Source organism: Nerophis lumbriciformis, linkage group LG27 (assembly GCF_033978685.3).
Source record: "Nerophis lumbriciformis linkage group LG27, RoL_Nlum_v2.1, whole genome shotgun sequence".
Taxonomy (NCBI): domain Eukaryota; kingdom Metazoa; phylum Chordata; class Actinopteri; order Syngnathiformes; family Syngnathidae; genus Nerophis; species Nerophis lumbriciformis.
The window spans coordinates 5,027,501-5,042,334 of NC_084574.2; the positions used below are offsets into that span (position 1 = coordinate 5,027,501).

The 14,834-nt window shown below is 34.7% G+C and overlaps 1 protein-coding gene across 7 annotated transcripts in view; it reads right to left on the reverse strand.

The window, feature by feature from the left end:
* The window catches only part of LOC133570212 (tetratricopeptide repeat protein 39B-like), a 63,251-nt gene that overhangs the window by 4,300 nt on the left and 44,117 nt on the right, over positions 1 to 14,834 (reverse strand). For all 7 annotated transcript variants that reach the window (XM_061922986.1, XM_061922984.1, XM_061922989.2 and 4 more), the window contains 7 exons: positions 12,969 to 13,098; positions 7,506 to 7,611; positions 7,359 to 7,424; positions 7,195 to 7,303; positions 7,058 to 7,125; positions 2,317 to 2,376; positions 2,072 to 2,233 (listed from right to left, as the gene is read on the reverse strand). In XM_061922986.1, the coding sequence (XP_061778970.1) occupies positions 2,072 to 2,233; positions 2,317 to 2,376; positions 7,058 to 7,125; positions 7,195 to 7,303; positions 7,359 to 7,424; positions 7,506 to 7,611; positions 12,969 to 13,098 (701 nt within the window). The remainder of the gene's footprint in view (positions 1 to 2,071; positions 2,234 to 2,316; positions 2,377 to 7,057; positions 7,126 to 7,194; positions 7,304 to 7,358; positions 7,425 to 7,505; positions 7,612 to 12,968; positions 13,099 to 14,834) is intronic.

Genomic DNA, 14,834 nt, shown 5'->3' on the forward strand with positions numbered 1-14,834 from the left:
ATGGAAGACTAAAGTCATTACATTTTATATTTGTGTTTTTGTAAACATGGAAGACTAAAGTCATCAAACTTTATATTTGTGTTTTTGTAAACATGGAAGACTAAAGTCATCAAACTTTACATACATGTTTTTGTAAACATGGAAGACTAAAGTCATCAAACTTTATATTTGTGTTTTTGTAAACATGGAAGACTAAAGTCATCAAACTTTATATTTGTGTTTTCGTAAACATGGAAGACTAAAGTCATCAAATTTTATATTTGTGTTTTTGTAAATATGGAAGACTAAAGTCATCAAATTTTATATTTGTGTTTTTGTAAACATGGAAGACTAAAGTCAATAAACTTTACATACGTGTCTTTGTAAACACGGAAGACTAAAGTCAACAAACTTTATATTTCTGTTTTTGTTAACATGGAAGACTAAAGTCATCAAACTTTATATTTGTGTTTTTGTAAACATGGAAGACTAAAGTCATCAAATTTTATATTTGTGTTTTTGTAAACATGGAAGACTAAAGTCAACAAACTTTATATTTCTGTTTTTGTAAACATGGAAGACTAAAGTCATCAAACTTTATATTTGTGTTTTTGTAAACATGGAAGACTAAAGTCATCAAACTTTATATTTGTGTTTTCGTAAACATGGAAGACTAAAGTCATCAAATTTTATATTTGTGTTTTTGTAAATATGGAAGACTAAAGTCATCAAATTTTATATTTGTGTTTTTGTAAACATGGAAGACTAAAGTCAATAAACTTTACATACGTGTCTTTGTAAACACGGAAGACTAAAGTCAACAAACTTTATATTTCTGTTTTTGTTAACACGGAAGACTAAAGTCAACAAACTTTATATTTCTGTTTTTGTTAACATGGAAGACTAAAGTCATCAAACTTTATATTTGTGTTTTTGTAAACATGGAAGACTAAAGTCCACAAACTTTATATTTGTGTTTTTGTAAACATGGAAGACTAAAGTCAACAAACTTTATATTTGTGTTTTCGTAAACATGGAAGACTAAAGTCAACAAACTTTATATTTGTGTTTTTGTAAACATGGAAGACTAAAGTCAACAAACTTTATATTTGTGTTTTTGTAAACATGGAAGTCTTTAACAAACCTAACATACGCTTTTCGTGTAATCGTTGAGGACTACACATTGTCGATCTTTCAACAAACCTAACGTACTTTTTTCGTACACTGAAGATGACTGGGTCTTTGACAAAATGCCTGTTTTCTGAAACATTTTTCCATGATATAATGTATGCGTTTTCGTAAACATCAACGACAGTTTTGTGTTTTTTTTTCCACAAATACTCAAGAGTATTTAGCATCTTCAACTTTTCTAAATAATTTAGCCTTCAACGCACTTCACAAACATTTTTCGTAAGCACTGAAGATAATTTGGAAGCTCTGACGAAGCTAACACGGTTTTAGTAAACACCAAAAAACAATTTGATACACTTAATGTACAGGAAAGGAGAAAAGAGAAGTGGACTGTCGGAGGCAGATATTTACATATATCCGAATTTAAATGTTACTTCTTTTGATTTCATTGTCATATTACAAAACAGCTAGTGTTTTTCTTCCAAATGTGGTCTTTTGGTTGTCTGCAAAACTGTGTGCTTAACCTTGAAGTGAGGAATGTTAGAGAGAGCGATAATAAGCATTTGTTTTGGCTAGGGAGACATGACTGCCAGGGGGGGGGGGGGGGGGGGGGGAAGAGGGACTTAGGGGGAGAGGGTTTTGGGTCGGGAAGACAGACCATTTTTGGCGGCGCGATAGAATGTTCTATGCTGGACTGGTCTCAAATGTATATCTGCAAAGCTTTGAAAATATACAACAAAATACCTATTCTGTCTCTGGTGGTTTTTCAACTCAGCTTTAAGTGTCGTAAAAAGCTTGGGAGCGACTTGTGACTTGAATTCCCTGGGAGGAAGAACTGGTCCAAAACGCAACAGGACCCAAGCCGACATGCACCTCAACTTTCTTACTACAAAGCCACTACCAGACACGACATAATATTTAAGCATTACAGTAAAAGCTGGTAAAAGTTTCCAACAGTCACCTGTGACCACTTGCTTTCTTTACAGAGCAGGTCAGCGTAATGGTACGCCTCCCTCCAGTTCTGTTCAAAGGAGTAGGCCCACATCAGCTCCCAGTAGCACAGGTGGTGGATCTGTCGCCACTCCTGCTGGGAGGCGATACACGCGTGGAACTTTTCTTGCGCCTACACACACATTGAAACACAACAATAAGGTACCAAGTGCACGCAAAGTGTGGACGTATCATAGTGCAGTTATTGGTCCTCACCAGTGTGATGTTTCCTTTGAGCAAGGCAATTCTTGCGACGTAAAAAAGCATGAGGGCTCCCTGTGGAAAACACATGCAGGGAATCAGTGACACAAATTGTATCTCACATAATAACATGTGTACTCAAAATTCGAACTACAATATTACTCTGTACACTGCAAAAAGTGAAATCTAAGTAAGATTAGATATCTCAAATAAGGGTGATATTTGCTTATTTTCTGTCTGATAAGATCATTCTTCTCACTAAGCAAATTTTATGTTAGAATGTTTTACTTGTTTTAAGGGATTTGGTCCTAAAAGATCGCAGTGAGATATTACAGCTTGTTGCTGATATTTGATGACCTACCGGTATATTGAGTAAAACATGCTTGAAACTAGAATATCAAGTGTTGCAAAGCTGTGTCATCAACACTCACAAGTATAAAACTAGTTTTTTAAAGTCATCATTTCTTATTTCAAGCATGAAATAAAAAATCATGACTTTGACACAATTGTGTCTCATAATTAAAACAGATGACACCCAAATGGACTTTGCGGTTTTATTTTCAATGAAACAATAAAAAATATGTTCTCATATAGTAGTACAGTTGGCACAGTACAGTAAAATAGTTAATAAAGTTAATAATTAAACATTTAACATTTCAAACAATTTTGAACAGAAATAGTTCATGCACATTCAGATAAATTCTTCCAAATTACAATTAAAAAATTTTGGGCCGGGCTGTATATATGCGCACTAATTGACTGAAAGAGCACGCACTTGGCGCGATGATGTCATGTTATCCATGGAAAAATGCATTTTTAGACAATATGATTTGCCTGAGCGGCTAGGAGACCCCGAGAAAAACAAGCGGTTGCCTTGTTGCCTTTCCATTAAGAACAATAAATTAGTTTTTAGTATAAGTTTGCTGGTTTCAAGAAATGAAATGGCGAGCGCATATCATTATGTCAAGATAATGGCACTAGCATTTTCTTCATTTAAGAATATTTTTCAACATATTGAGCAAAAAGGTCTCTTTTTTTTCTACCCAGAAAAGTGCACTTGTTATTAGTGAGAATATACTTATTTTAAGGTATTTTTGGGTTCATTGAGGTTAGTTAATTTTACTTGTTTTGGAAAGTCTTGAAAAGACAAATTTTCTTGTTCTATTGGCAGATAATTTTGCTTAGTTCAAATAAAATACCCCTCATTTTTGTATTTTTTTTTCTTGTTTTTGAACACTGACTTTTTGCAGTGTGATGCAATAACATTACAAGTAAAACGTGAGTTAGTATAATTTTTTTTAAAGAAGAAAACATATAATTTTGTCATTTTAAAATTTTGTCCTTGAAGAAAACAATGAAACCTCGCAAACAAGAAGTAAGTCTTCTGGCTTAATAATACAATAATTTAAAAAAAATTAAAATAAAAGAAAATTCTCATTGCCGGTATTATTTTTTTCCCCTATCACATGAATGAACTAACATTGGAAAAAAGATAGAAAATTAAACAATAAACATTTTAAATAAACATTTCAAAATATAATACTGTTATTAAACCATGCTTCAAACGTGAAACATAAATAAATAAATAAATAATACAAATAAAATAGGAAAAACAAACAAATAAATACATTAAAAAATTATATATTAATATATATACATACATATATATATATATATATATATATATATATATATATCAGTGACGTGCAGTCACTGATATATGGCCTCACCTGCCATCATGGAAAGAAAAAAAATGTAAAAAGAAAAAAAAAATTAAATTGTTATATGTATCCAGTGATTATACTATAAAGTTATTTTCCATTTAACGTCACCAGTTTTAGATTATTTTTATTCAAAATCGCTGAATTTTCACATTTGCCGTTCAAATACTGAGAAGAGACGGTGCGGTGAACAGCAGCCAGTTGAGGCACGTCACTCAGTGCCGCAACATGGATTGCGCAATGACTCGGCTAACTGCTGGCCTGCTGTGCAGTGAGACTGTATTGCTATATGAACTATATTATACATTTCTATAGTTTAGTTAGCTGAGGTATATAATGTACAGTGTATTTTGTCAACAACTGTATGTGTGTAACGTATTTCTTGCGCTGAGCGATCATAAAACGGCTGCAAAAGACGCACTGTGTGAGGCTCGCCTCCTGCACCCCCGCCGTAGAATTGTTATATCAACTAAAGCCCACACTTAAACTTTCCACGTGCAAGATTGAATCTGTTTTAAAAAATTATTTCATAAGAAGCCAAAAAGTGCAAAAACAATAATGTTGGTGTTGGAGGAGTTGTGAATGACTGCAGGGACACAACATTAGGTACACCTGCAGACTGCAGGTGTACCTAATTCACAACTCCTCCAACACGAACATTATTGTTTTTGCACTTTTTGGCTTCTTATTAAATAACTTTTGTAACCTATTTTCATGGGCTTTCCTCTTTGTGATGTTAAGTTCCTGTTATGCGCTGTTATACAGTATATGCCTTGAGCTCTTATTTTGAAGGCGCTAAGAGCGGAAGTGATGTCACGTTGCGGAGGTTTTTGAAAGAAGGTAAATAAAGTGGTCCTCGTGTAAACTGGAGCCTCCGTGTTTGTTATTTTGTAGTTTCATACAGTATATGCGACATTTATAAACCCTCGGTTACACTTTTTTAAATAGATTCAATCTTGCACGTGGAAAGTTTAAGTGAGGGCTTTAGTTGCGGTGCATGGACTTCATTTATAAGTACAGGTAAGACCATAATAACGTTTTTTTTTTATTAAATGTGCTTTTTTGTGTGCTACAGTTTGTATGTGTAAAGTTAAAGTTAAGTTAAAGTACCAATGATTGTCACACACACACTAGGTGTAATGAAATGTGTCCTCTGCATTTGACCCATCCCCTTGTTCACCCCCTGGGAGGTGAGGGGAGCACTGGGCAGCAGCGGCGCCGCGCCTGGGAATCATTTTTGGTGATTTAACCCCCAATTCCAACCCTTGATGCTGAGTGCCAAGCAGGGAAGAATGCTGGTATGAGCTTTTAAACATAACCCGTTAACTGCTGCCAATCAAATGGTGAATAAGATACTCTTTAGGGTTCATATGTTTGTAAATCTGACTGTGATGAAGTCAGTGCCTCACCAGCAGTGTTGGGACTAACGCGTTACTGTAACGCCGTTACTATCGGCGGTAACTAGTAATCTAACGCGTTATTTTTTATATTCAGTAACTCAGTTACCGTTACTACATGATGCGTTACTGCGTTATTGTGCGTTATTTTTTATGTAGTATCGGCTAGAAACTGAGAAGATCTGAGTGTTGCAGCGCTGCTGAAGAGGCGACAAAAAAGAGGCGCGCCGCGCGCTGTCTGTGTGTACGTGTGTGTGTGTGTGTGTGTGTGTGTGTGTGTGGGAGGGGGCGTGTCTGTGTCTACTATCAAGACGTCATGGCGAACCCCGAAGCCGAGTTTCTTAAAATGGAGATATTTTCAGTACGTTTCTTTTATCGACCACAAAGAAAAGAACATTTTAGTTGAATGTAAGTTTCAAATATGCTGAAACAGCTACAAAAACAACATGCTTCGACGAAGCTAGTAAAGAGACACACACTTCACCTCCACCTCCAACAGCGGCTGGATTTTAATGAGGCACTGCACACTGAAGGTACACACACTCTGTCAATTCTCTTATATACTCTTTCATTTTAGACTTTTAGAGTGTTTGATTATCACATCACTCTAAATGTTTAGACTATAAAGTTCACAAACATAAAGAGGGATACTAGTGGGCCAGGCTAATATTTCCTTTTCTCTAAACTAAGTGGGGAAATGTGTAGAGTGTTCTGGGCTTCAGACATGATTTTATTTCAGAATTCCTTGAGATAAAAAAACGCCTGGTTAGGCTTTATGTTTGTAGTGTGTGCCTTTCTTGTTTTACAGCTATGTTGTTATTATGCTGTTTGTTACTTATGTATGTTAAGTTGCAGCTATTTAAAATAGTTTTGTCAATTTGTTCTGGTCTGAAACAAATTGGCCCTTTAAAACATATCTTTGTCTTTGTGTGTTGTATGTAGAGCACATTGCTTAGCAGAGTTCAGTGATGCAAATGCATGTCAAGTTGAACAACAGATTGTATTATTCAATATCCAGTGCAATAACAGTACTAAAATGAAGGCTAAAAGGGCATTAAATGGGGCCTTAAAAAAATTAAAAAATATATATAAGTAACTAAATAGCTACTTTTCACAGTAACGCATTACTTTTTGGTTTAAGTAACCGAGTTACTTTTGAAATAAAGTAACTAGTAACTGTAACTAGTTACTGGTTTTCAGTAACTAACCCAACACTGCTCACCAGCCATCAACCTCACCGCACGTCACTGATATATATAGATATATATATATGTATTTATAATTTAAAATCTAAACAGTAATACAACAGCAACAAATCCTAGAGCTTCACTTTTACTGTTTATTAACCTTCTCCTTGGCCTTTTTATAACTGCTTTTGATTTGATTTCTGATAAAAAATTATTAATTGATTACAATAAAATGAAGGATGTTGTTGCCAAACTATCATTGTAATTTTACCCTTCAGACCTACAGGGGGCGGTTCACTTCCACACTAACAATGAGGCGAGTCTACACGGTTGAGACTCACTATGCCTGAGCTAGCTATTCAACAGTGTTTACAAAACCATTGCTTTTAACTACACAATGTGCCTGCAATGTTATCTTATTTCATGACACACGAGTTCTTAAGAAACTCACATTTGGGAACCTTTTCGCATAAGGCTCCAGCAGAGCCTCCGCCTCGCTGAGGTCCACATCGCCAGTGCCTTAGGATAAACAAGAACCGTGTTTAGAAAGCAACAAGATAGTGTTCCATGAATGAATGGCCGCCTTACCCAGAATGACTGAGATGTAAAGATGATACATGAGCAGAGTCAAGGTGCTCAGAATGGAGCGCAGACTGTCGCTGGACGCCCCCGCTCTCAACTGGGACAACCCCACCTCCTGCGGAACGGCCACATTTATACATGCACACGAGTCACTTGCGTGGCGGACTTACTCTGTCCCCCGAGAAACCCAAAAACTCCATCAGCTTGAGGATTCTGGATGGAAGCAGCGAGAGTATCTAGAAATAAACCAGAAGTGTATTGGAATCCAGCGGCTTGACAGTGTGCCCGTGGTTGTTGGTGCGAGTGGGACCTCCTACCAAATTAAATGATCCGATGCCCATTTGGACGCCCCCTTTGAAGTGGACGTTTGTGCTGTTCTTCTTTTCCATTTCCTTTTCAGCATTCGCCATGGCCTGACACTCTCTGCCCAGACATGAAACACCCTTCAATTAACACCTTGTTTAACCAACCGCCCGATGTGTTGGTCTACAAAAGTCTCTAATCAGCAACAGTTTGAAAGACATTGGTCTTAATAGCTGTGGCTGTAGGCAACTTCCTGGTGTATTTGTATTTGTTGATAAACTCCACATGATGCATCTGACAGCTTTATCTACCTCTGCATGCACTTTAAAATGTCACTTGCATTCAGTTGTGAAACTGTTTTTACTTGTACTAGTGTTTACTGCTGACTGAGCAGTTTGAAGTCTTACTATAATTATATTCTGTTGCTGCTGTTGTGAAATATACTTGCTAATAAATGACCTACAGTATACATATGATCAATGATGGCTATGTTTTCCTTTCTACTTTTTCATGCACTCCACATAATTATTATATGAGTTTTCAAATGTTGTCAATAATACACTGCAAAAACTGAAATCTAACTAAGATTAATTATTAATTATAACCAATCGTGCAACAGTGTCAACTATCATGTTTGGTTGAGACATTTTGCTGTCTTGCTGTTGATTCTCTGTACAGAGCGAGAAGAGAAATAAAAAATGAGCGCTGCAGAGAGCGAATAAATTGTCGATAAAACAGAAAAAGTCACCTCGACAGTATGGCACTTTTTTTTTAACTTTTTCTAACGGACCATAGTCATGCGCCGCGCTCATCTTTTCTTTACAACCCTCGTATGTTCCTATCCGGACGTAAGGAAACAACAGGTAGGAACTATCGTGTGGGACTGTATAAATAAAATAAATATAATTTAAAAAATTTGAAAAATATAATAAATGTGCTACTTTAAATAATAATTTGATCCAATGTTATTAAAGAAAATACACTGCAAAAACTGAAATATAAGTAAGATTAAATATCTCAAATAAGGGTGATATTTGCTTATTTTTCTGTCTGATAAGATAATTCTTCTCACTAAGCAGATTTTATGTTAGAGTGTTTTACTTGTTTTAAGTGTTTTGCTCCTAAATGATCTCAGTAAGATATTACAGCTTGTTGCTGAGATTTGATGACCTATATTGAGTAAAACATGCTTGAAACTAGAATATCAAGTGTTGCAAAGCTGTGTCATCAACACTCACAAGTATAAAACTACTTTTTTAAAGTCATCATTTCTTACTTCAAGCATGAAAAAAAAATCATGATGCCGAGCGCATATCATTATGTCAAGATAATGGCACTAGCATTTACTTCATTTAAGAATATTTTTCAACATATTGAGCAAAAAGGTCTCTTTTTTTCTACCAAGAAAAGTGCACTTGTTATTAATGAGAATATACTTATTTTAAGGTATTTTTGGGTTCATTGACGTTAGCTAATTTGACTTGTTTTGGAAAGTCTTGACAAGCCAAATTTTCTTGTTCAATTGGCAGATAATTTTGCTTAGTTCAAATAAAATACCCCTCATTTTTGTCTTTTTTTTCTTGGTTTTTGAACACTGACTTTTTGCAGTGCAGTTAGCTCATACACGTCTTTAAATCTCTGGATTGATGAAGTAATGTGCTGATCATTCTTACTGGGGACCCTGGGGACAAAAGAGTTAATATGGTTCCTGCACTGCAAAAAGTCAGTGTTTGAAAACAAGAAAAAAAATACAAAAATAGGGGTACTTTATTTGAACTAAGCAAAATTGTCTGCCAATAGAACAAGAACATTTGGCTTGTCAAGACTTTCAAAAACAAGTAAAATTAGCTAACCTCAATGAACCCAAAAAATACCTTAAAATAAGTATATTCTCACTAATAACAACTGTACTACTATATGAGTACGTATTTTCTATTGTTTCATTGAAAATAAAACAGCAAAGTACATTTGGCTGTCATCTGTTTTAATTATGACACACAATTGAGTCAAAGTCATGAATTTTTTTTTACATGCTTGAAATACGAAATGATGACTTTAAAAAAGTAGTTTTATACTTGTGAGTGTTGATGACACAGCTTTGCAACACTTGATATTCTAGTTTCAAGCATGTTTTACTCAATATAGGTCATCAAATCTCAGCAACAAGCTGTAATATCTTACTGAGATCATTTAGGAGCAAAACCCTTAAAACAAGTAAAACACTCTAACATAAAATCTGCTTAGTGAGAAGAATTATCTTATCAGACAGAAAATAAGCAAATATCACCCTTATTTGAGATATTTCATCTTACTTAGATTTCAGTTTTTGCAGTGTGGGGACCAAATTTGAATAATTTTGCATAATTCACACAAATGTGTGAATTATGACAACTGAGGACCATTTAAAAAAAAAGAAAAAAAAAAGTTCAAATTAAATGACATGATGGTCAGAAAACAGCACTACAGCTGTCCTCTTATAGGAAGTTTCACCACTTAAATGTTCAAGCAAATCCTGCATCTTCTGTGACATTACTGAAAACTGCTATTTAGCAGTAATGAAGTTGTCTGCAACTCCAACTACCATATATAGAAGGATGGAACATTCTGAATGGGAATCATACTTTAAGGTAATGAGGGCTCCCTGTGGAAAACACATGCAGGGAATCAGTGACACAAATTGTATCTCACATAATAACATGTGTACTCAAAATTCGAACTACAATATTACTCTGTACACTGCAAAAAGTGAAATCTAAGTAAGATGAAATATCTCAAATAAGGGTGATATTTGCTTATTTTCTGTCTGATAAGATAATTCTTCTCACTAAGCAGATTTTATGTTAGAGTGTTTTACTTGTTTTAAGGGTTTTGCTCCTAAATGATCTCAGTAAGATATTACAGCTTGTTGCTGAGATTTGATGACCTATATTGAGTAAAACATGCTTGAAACTAGAATATCAAGTGTTGCAAAGCTGTGTCATCAACACTCACAAGTATAAAACTACTTTTTTAAAGTAATCATTTCTTACTTCAAGCATGAAAAAAAAAATCATGATGCCGAGCGCATATCATTATGTCAAGATAATGGCACTAGCATTTACTTAATTTAAGAATATTTTTCAACATATTGAGCAAAAAGGTCTCTTTTTTTCTACCAAGAAAAGTTCACTTGTTATTAGTGAGAATATACTTATTTTAAGGTATTTTTGGGTTCATTGAGGTTAGCTAATTTGACTTGTTTTGGAAAGTCTTGACAAGCCAAATTTTCTTGTTCAATTGGCAGATAATTTTGCTTAGTTCAAATAAAATACCCCTCATTTTTGTCTTTTTTTTCTTGGTTTTTGAACACTGACTTTTTGCAGTGCAGTTAGCTCATACACGTCTTTAAATCTCTGGATTGATGAAGTAATGTGCTGATCATTCTTACTGGGGACCCTGGGGACAAAAGAGTTAATATGGTTCATGCACTGCAAAAAGTCAGTGTTCGAAAACAAGAAAAAAAAATACAAAAATAGGGGTATTTTATTTGAACTAAGCAAAATTGTCTGCCCATAGAACAAGAAAATTTGGCTTGTCAAGACTTTCCAAAACAAGTAAAATTAGCTAACCTCAATGAACCCAAAAATACCTTAAAATAAGTATATTCTCACTAATAACAACTGTACTACTATATGAGTACGTATTTTCTATTGTTTCATTGAAAATAAAACAGCAAAGTCCATTTGGCTGTCATCTGTTTTAATTATGACACACAATTGAGTCAAAGTCATGAATTTTTTTTTTTACATGCTTGAAATACGAAATGATTACTTTAAAAAAGTAGTTTTATACTTGTGAGTGTTGATGACACAGCTTTGCAACACTTGATATTCTAGTTTCAAGCATGTTTTACTCAATATAGGTCATCAAATCTCAGCAACAAGCTGTAATATCTTACTGAGATCATTTAGGACCAAAACCCTTAAAACAAGTAAAACACTAACATAAAATCTGCTTAGTGAGAAGAATTATCTTATCAGACAGAAAATAAGCAAATATCACCCTTATTTGAGATATTTCATCGTACTTAGATGTCAGTTTTTGCAGTGTGGGGACCAAATTTGAATAATTTTGCATAATTCACACAAATGTGTGAATTATGACAACTGAGGACCATTTAAAAAAAAAAAAAAAAGTTCAAATTAAATGACATGATGGTCAGAAAACAGCACTACAGCTGTCCTCTTATAGGAAGTTTCACCACTTAAATGTTCAAGCAAATCCTGCATCTTCTGTGACATTACTGAAAACTGCTATTTAGCAGTAATGAAGTTGTCTGCAACTCCAACTACCATATATAGAAGGATGGAACATTCTGAATGGGAATCATACTTTAAGGTAATGAGGGCTCCCTGTGGAAAACACATGCAGGGAATCAGTGACACAAATTGTATCTCACATAATAACATGTGTACTCAAAATTCGAACTACAATATTACTCTGTACACTGCAAAAAGTGAAATCTAAGTAAGATGAAATATCTCAAATAAGGGTGATATTTGCTTATTTTCTTTCTGATAAGATAATTCTTCTCACTAAGCAGATTTTATGTTAGAGTGTTTTACTTGTTTTAAGTGTTTTGCTCCTAAATGATCTCAGTAAGATATTACAGCTTGTTGCTGAGATCTGATGACCTATATTGAGTAAAACATGCTTGAAACTAGAATATCAAGTGTTGCAAAGCTGTGTCATCAACACTCACAAGTATAAAACTACTTTTTTAAAGTCATCATTTCTTATTTCAAGCATGAAAAAAAAATCAAGATTTTGACACAAATATGTCTCATAATTAAAACAGATGACAGCCAAATTGACTTTGCTGTTTTATTTTCAATGAAACAATAGAAAATGCGTACTCATATAGTAGTACAGTTGTTATTAGTGAGAATATACTTATTTTAAGGTATTTTTGGGTTCATTGAGGTTAGCTAATTTTACTTGTTTTGGAAAGTCTTGACAAGCCAAATTTTCTTGTTCTATTGGCAGATAATTTTGCTTAGTTCAAATAAAATACCCCTAATTTTATTTTAATTTTTTCTTGTTTTTGAACACTGACTTTTTGCAGTGTAGAGAATCGTGTTTAAAGATTCTGCAACATCTCCAGGATGCTTCATTTAAGAACTGCAAGTCGACTAATGCTTGTTTTCAGAACAAGATACTTTTTTTTTTTACCTAAAAAGTCCTGCTAATTTCTAGATATACAAATCTTAATTTAGGATATCTTATCAAGTAAAATTAACTAGCTGCATGGACAGATAATTTCACAAGCTTTTTGTATGTTTTTCCCTCAAATTTAGCATACTTACCTTATATTTTGTCAGCTCTTTTTTGCAGTCCAAGCAAATATACTATATATAAATATAAATCAGCTCATGAGCTACTGTTTGGACACTCCTTAAATATGACTTTTTAAAAACGTACAGTCATCGATATCTTACTTATAAATCTGGTAACTGCTTCGAATCCTCATGCCTCCCTTGATGAAGCCGATAATGCTCTCGTCGAGAAAGGTGAGCGCCGCCTTCTGGAGCAGCACTTCGGCGTAGCAAAGCTCTGCGTGCATCTCCTCTGACATGACGTAAAAGCACAAAAGTTGCAATTTATTACAAGAGATCCCCATAACACACTGCAAGATGAAGATGTGTTATCACCTGAATTACCATGAATTGATTAACGTGGACCAAGGAGAAGGTTAATAAATAGTAAAAGTGAAGTTTTGAGTACAAAAAAGAAGAATTATGAGAAATACTTTCAACCTTATTGAAAATAAGATATTCTTCATCTCAGTATGTTAATAATGACTGAATTAATTAATTAATTACATATTACAAAACTGTTGTATACTAATTCATAGATGTTATTTTATTATATAAAAAGGTCAGTAAATGATTCTATATATTTGTAAACGCTTTGAAGTGGGAAAGGGGTAGGATTAAATAAGCTTTGCTTCTTCCTACTCCTTTTCGGGCATGATGTAAAATGAAATGATATGAAATTGTGTGATGTATTATGATGTAAGTGTGTTCATGTTCGAAATAAACTAAAGAAAGAAAGAAAAAGAAAGAAAGAAGCTCTAGGATTTGTTGCTGTTTTTGTATTAGTGTTTAGATTTTAAATTACAAATACATATATATATATATATATATATATATATATATATATATATATATATATATATATATATATATATATATATATATATATGTATGTGTGGGAAAAAAATCACAAGACTATTTCATCTCTACAGGCCTGTTTCATGAGGGGGGGTACCCTCAATCATCAGGAGATTTTAATGGGAGCATTCGCATACCATGGTTTATATAGGGCACAGAGTGGGTGGGTACAGGCTGGCCTAGGGGCGTGGTGATTGGCTCATGTGTTACCTAGGAGGTGTTTCCGTCTATGGCGGCATGTTGTTACAATTTCGCTGCGCTTGTTGAGGGATGACAGGTCTGGACGGTAAATAATAAACAGTTTCTCTTTCAAGCATAGGTTGCATCTTTTATTACCACTATTGTAAGGTGTGCTGGATGCAAGAATTTGCCATGTTATTGAATATTCAACATTATTGTCTTTGAGGTCCCAAATGTGTTTGCTGAGTTCTGTGGTATTTCGCAGGTTTTTGTTCCTGAAAGAAGCCTTGTGATTGTTCCATCTGGTTTTGAATTCACCCTCGGTTAATCCTACATATGTGTCGGATGTGTTAATGTCCTTGCGTATTACCTTAGATTGGTAGACAACTGATGTTTGTAAGCACCCCCCGTTGAGGGGGCAATCAGGTTTCTTTCGACAGTTACATGCTTTGTTGGTTTTGGAGTCGCTCTGTCTGGGGGTCGACGGCTCATTTGCAATTGTTTTGTTGTGGTTTGAGATGATTTGTCGTATATTGTTCATGCAGCTGTAGCTCAATTTAATGTTGTTCTTGTTGAATACTTTTCTTAGGGTGTTGTCTTTGGGAAAGTGTTTGTCAATCAGATTGAGGAATTTGTGTCCAATGTTCGTTGAGACGTTTTTGCTGTATGGGGGGTTGTACCAGATGATGTCGTTTCGTTTTTCTGTGCTTTTTTGGCTGGTTTCCTGGCGTGGGTTCATAGGTGAGGGTGAAATTGTATCCGCTTTCATCAAGGGCTTTTTGGTACGGGGGGGTTGCTTGGTCAAATTCAGCTTTGCTAGATGACAGCATCGATAGCCTTTTATTGATTCCGGTAGGTATTCTTTTCGTGGCGGTGGGTGGGTGGTTGCTGTCATGGTGCACGTATTGGAGTGTTGTGTTGGGTTTCGTGAATGGTTGGTAGCTGTTATTT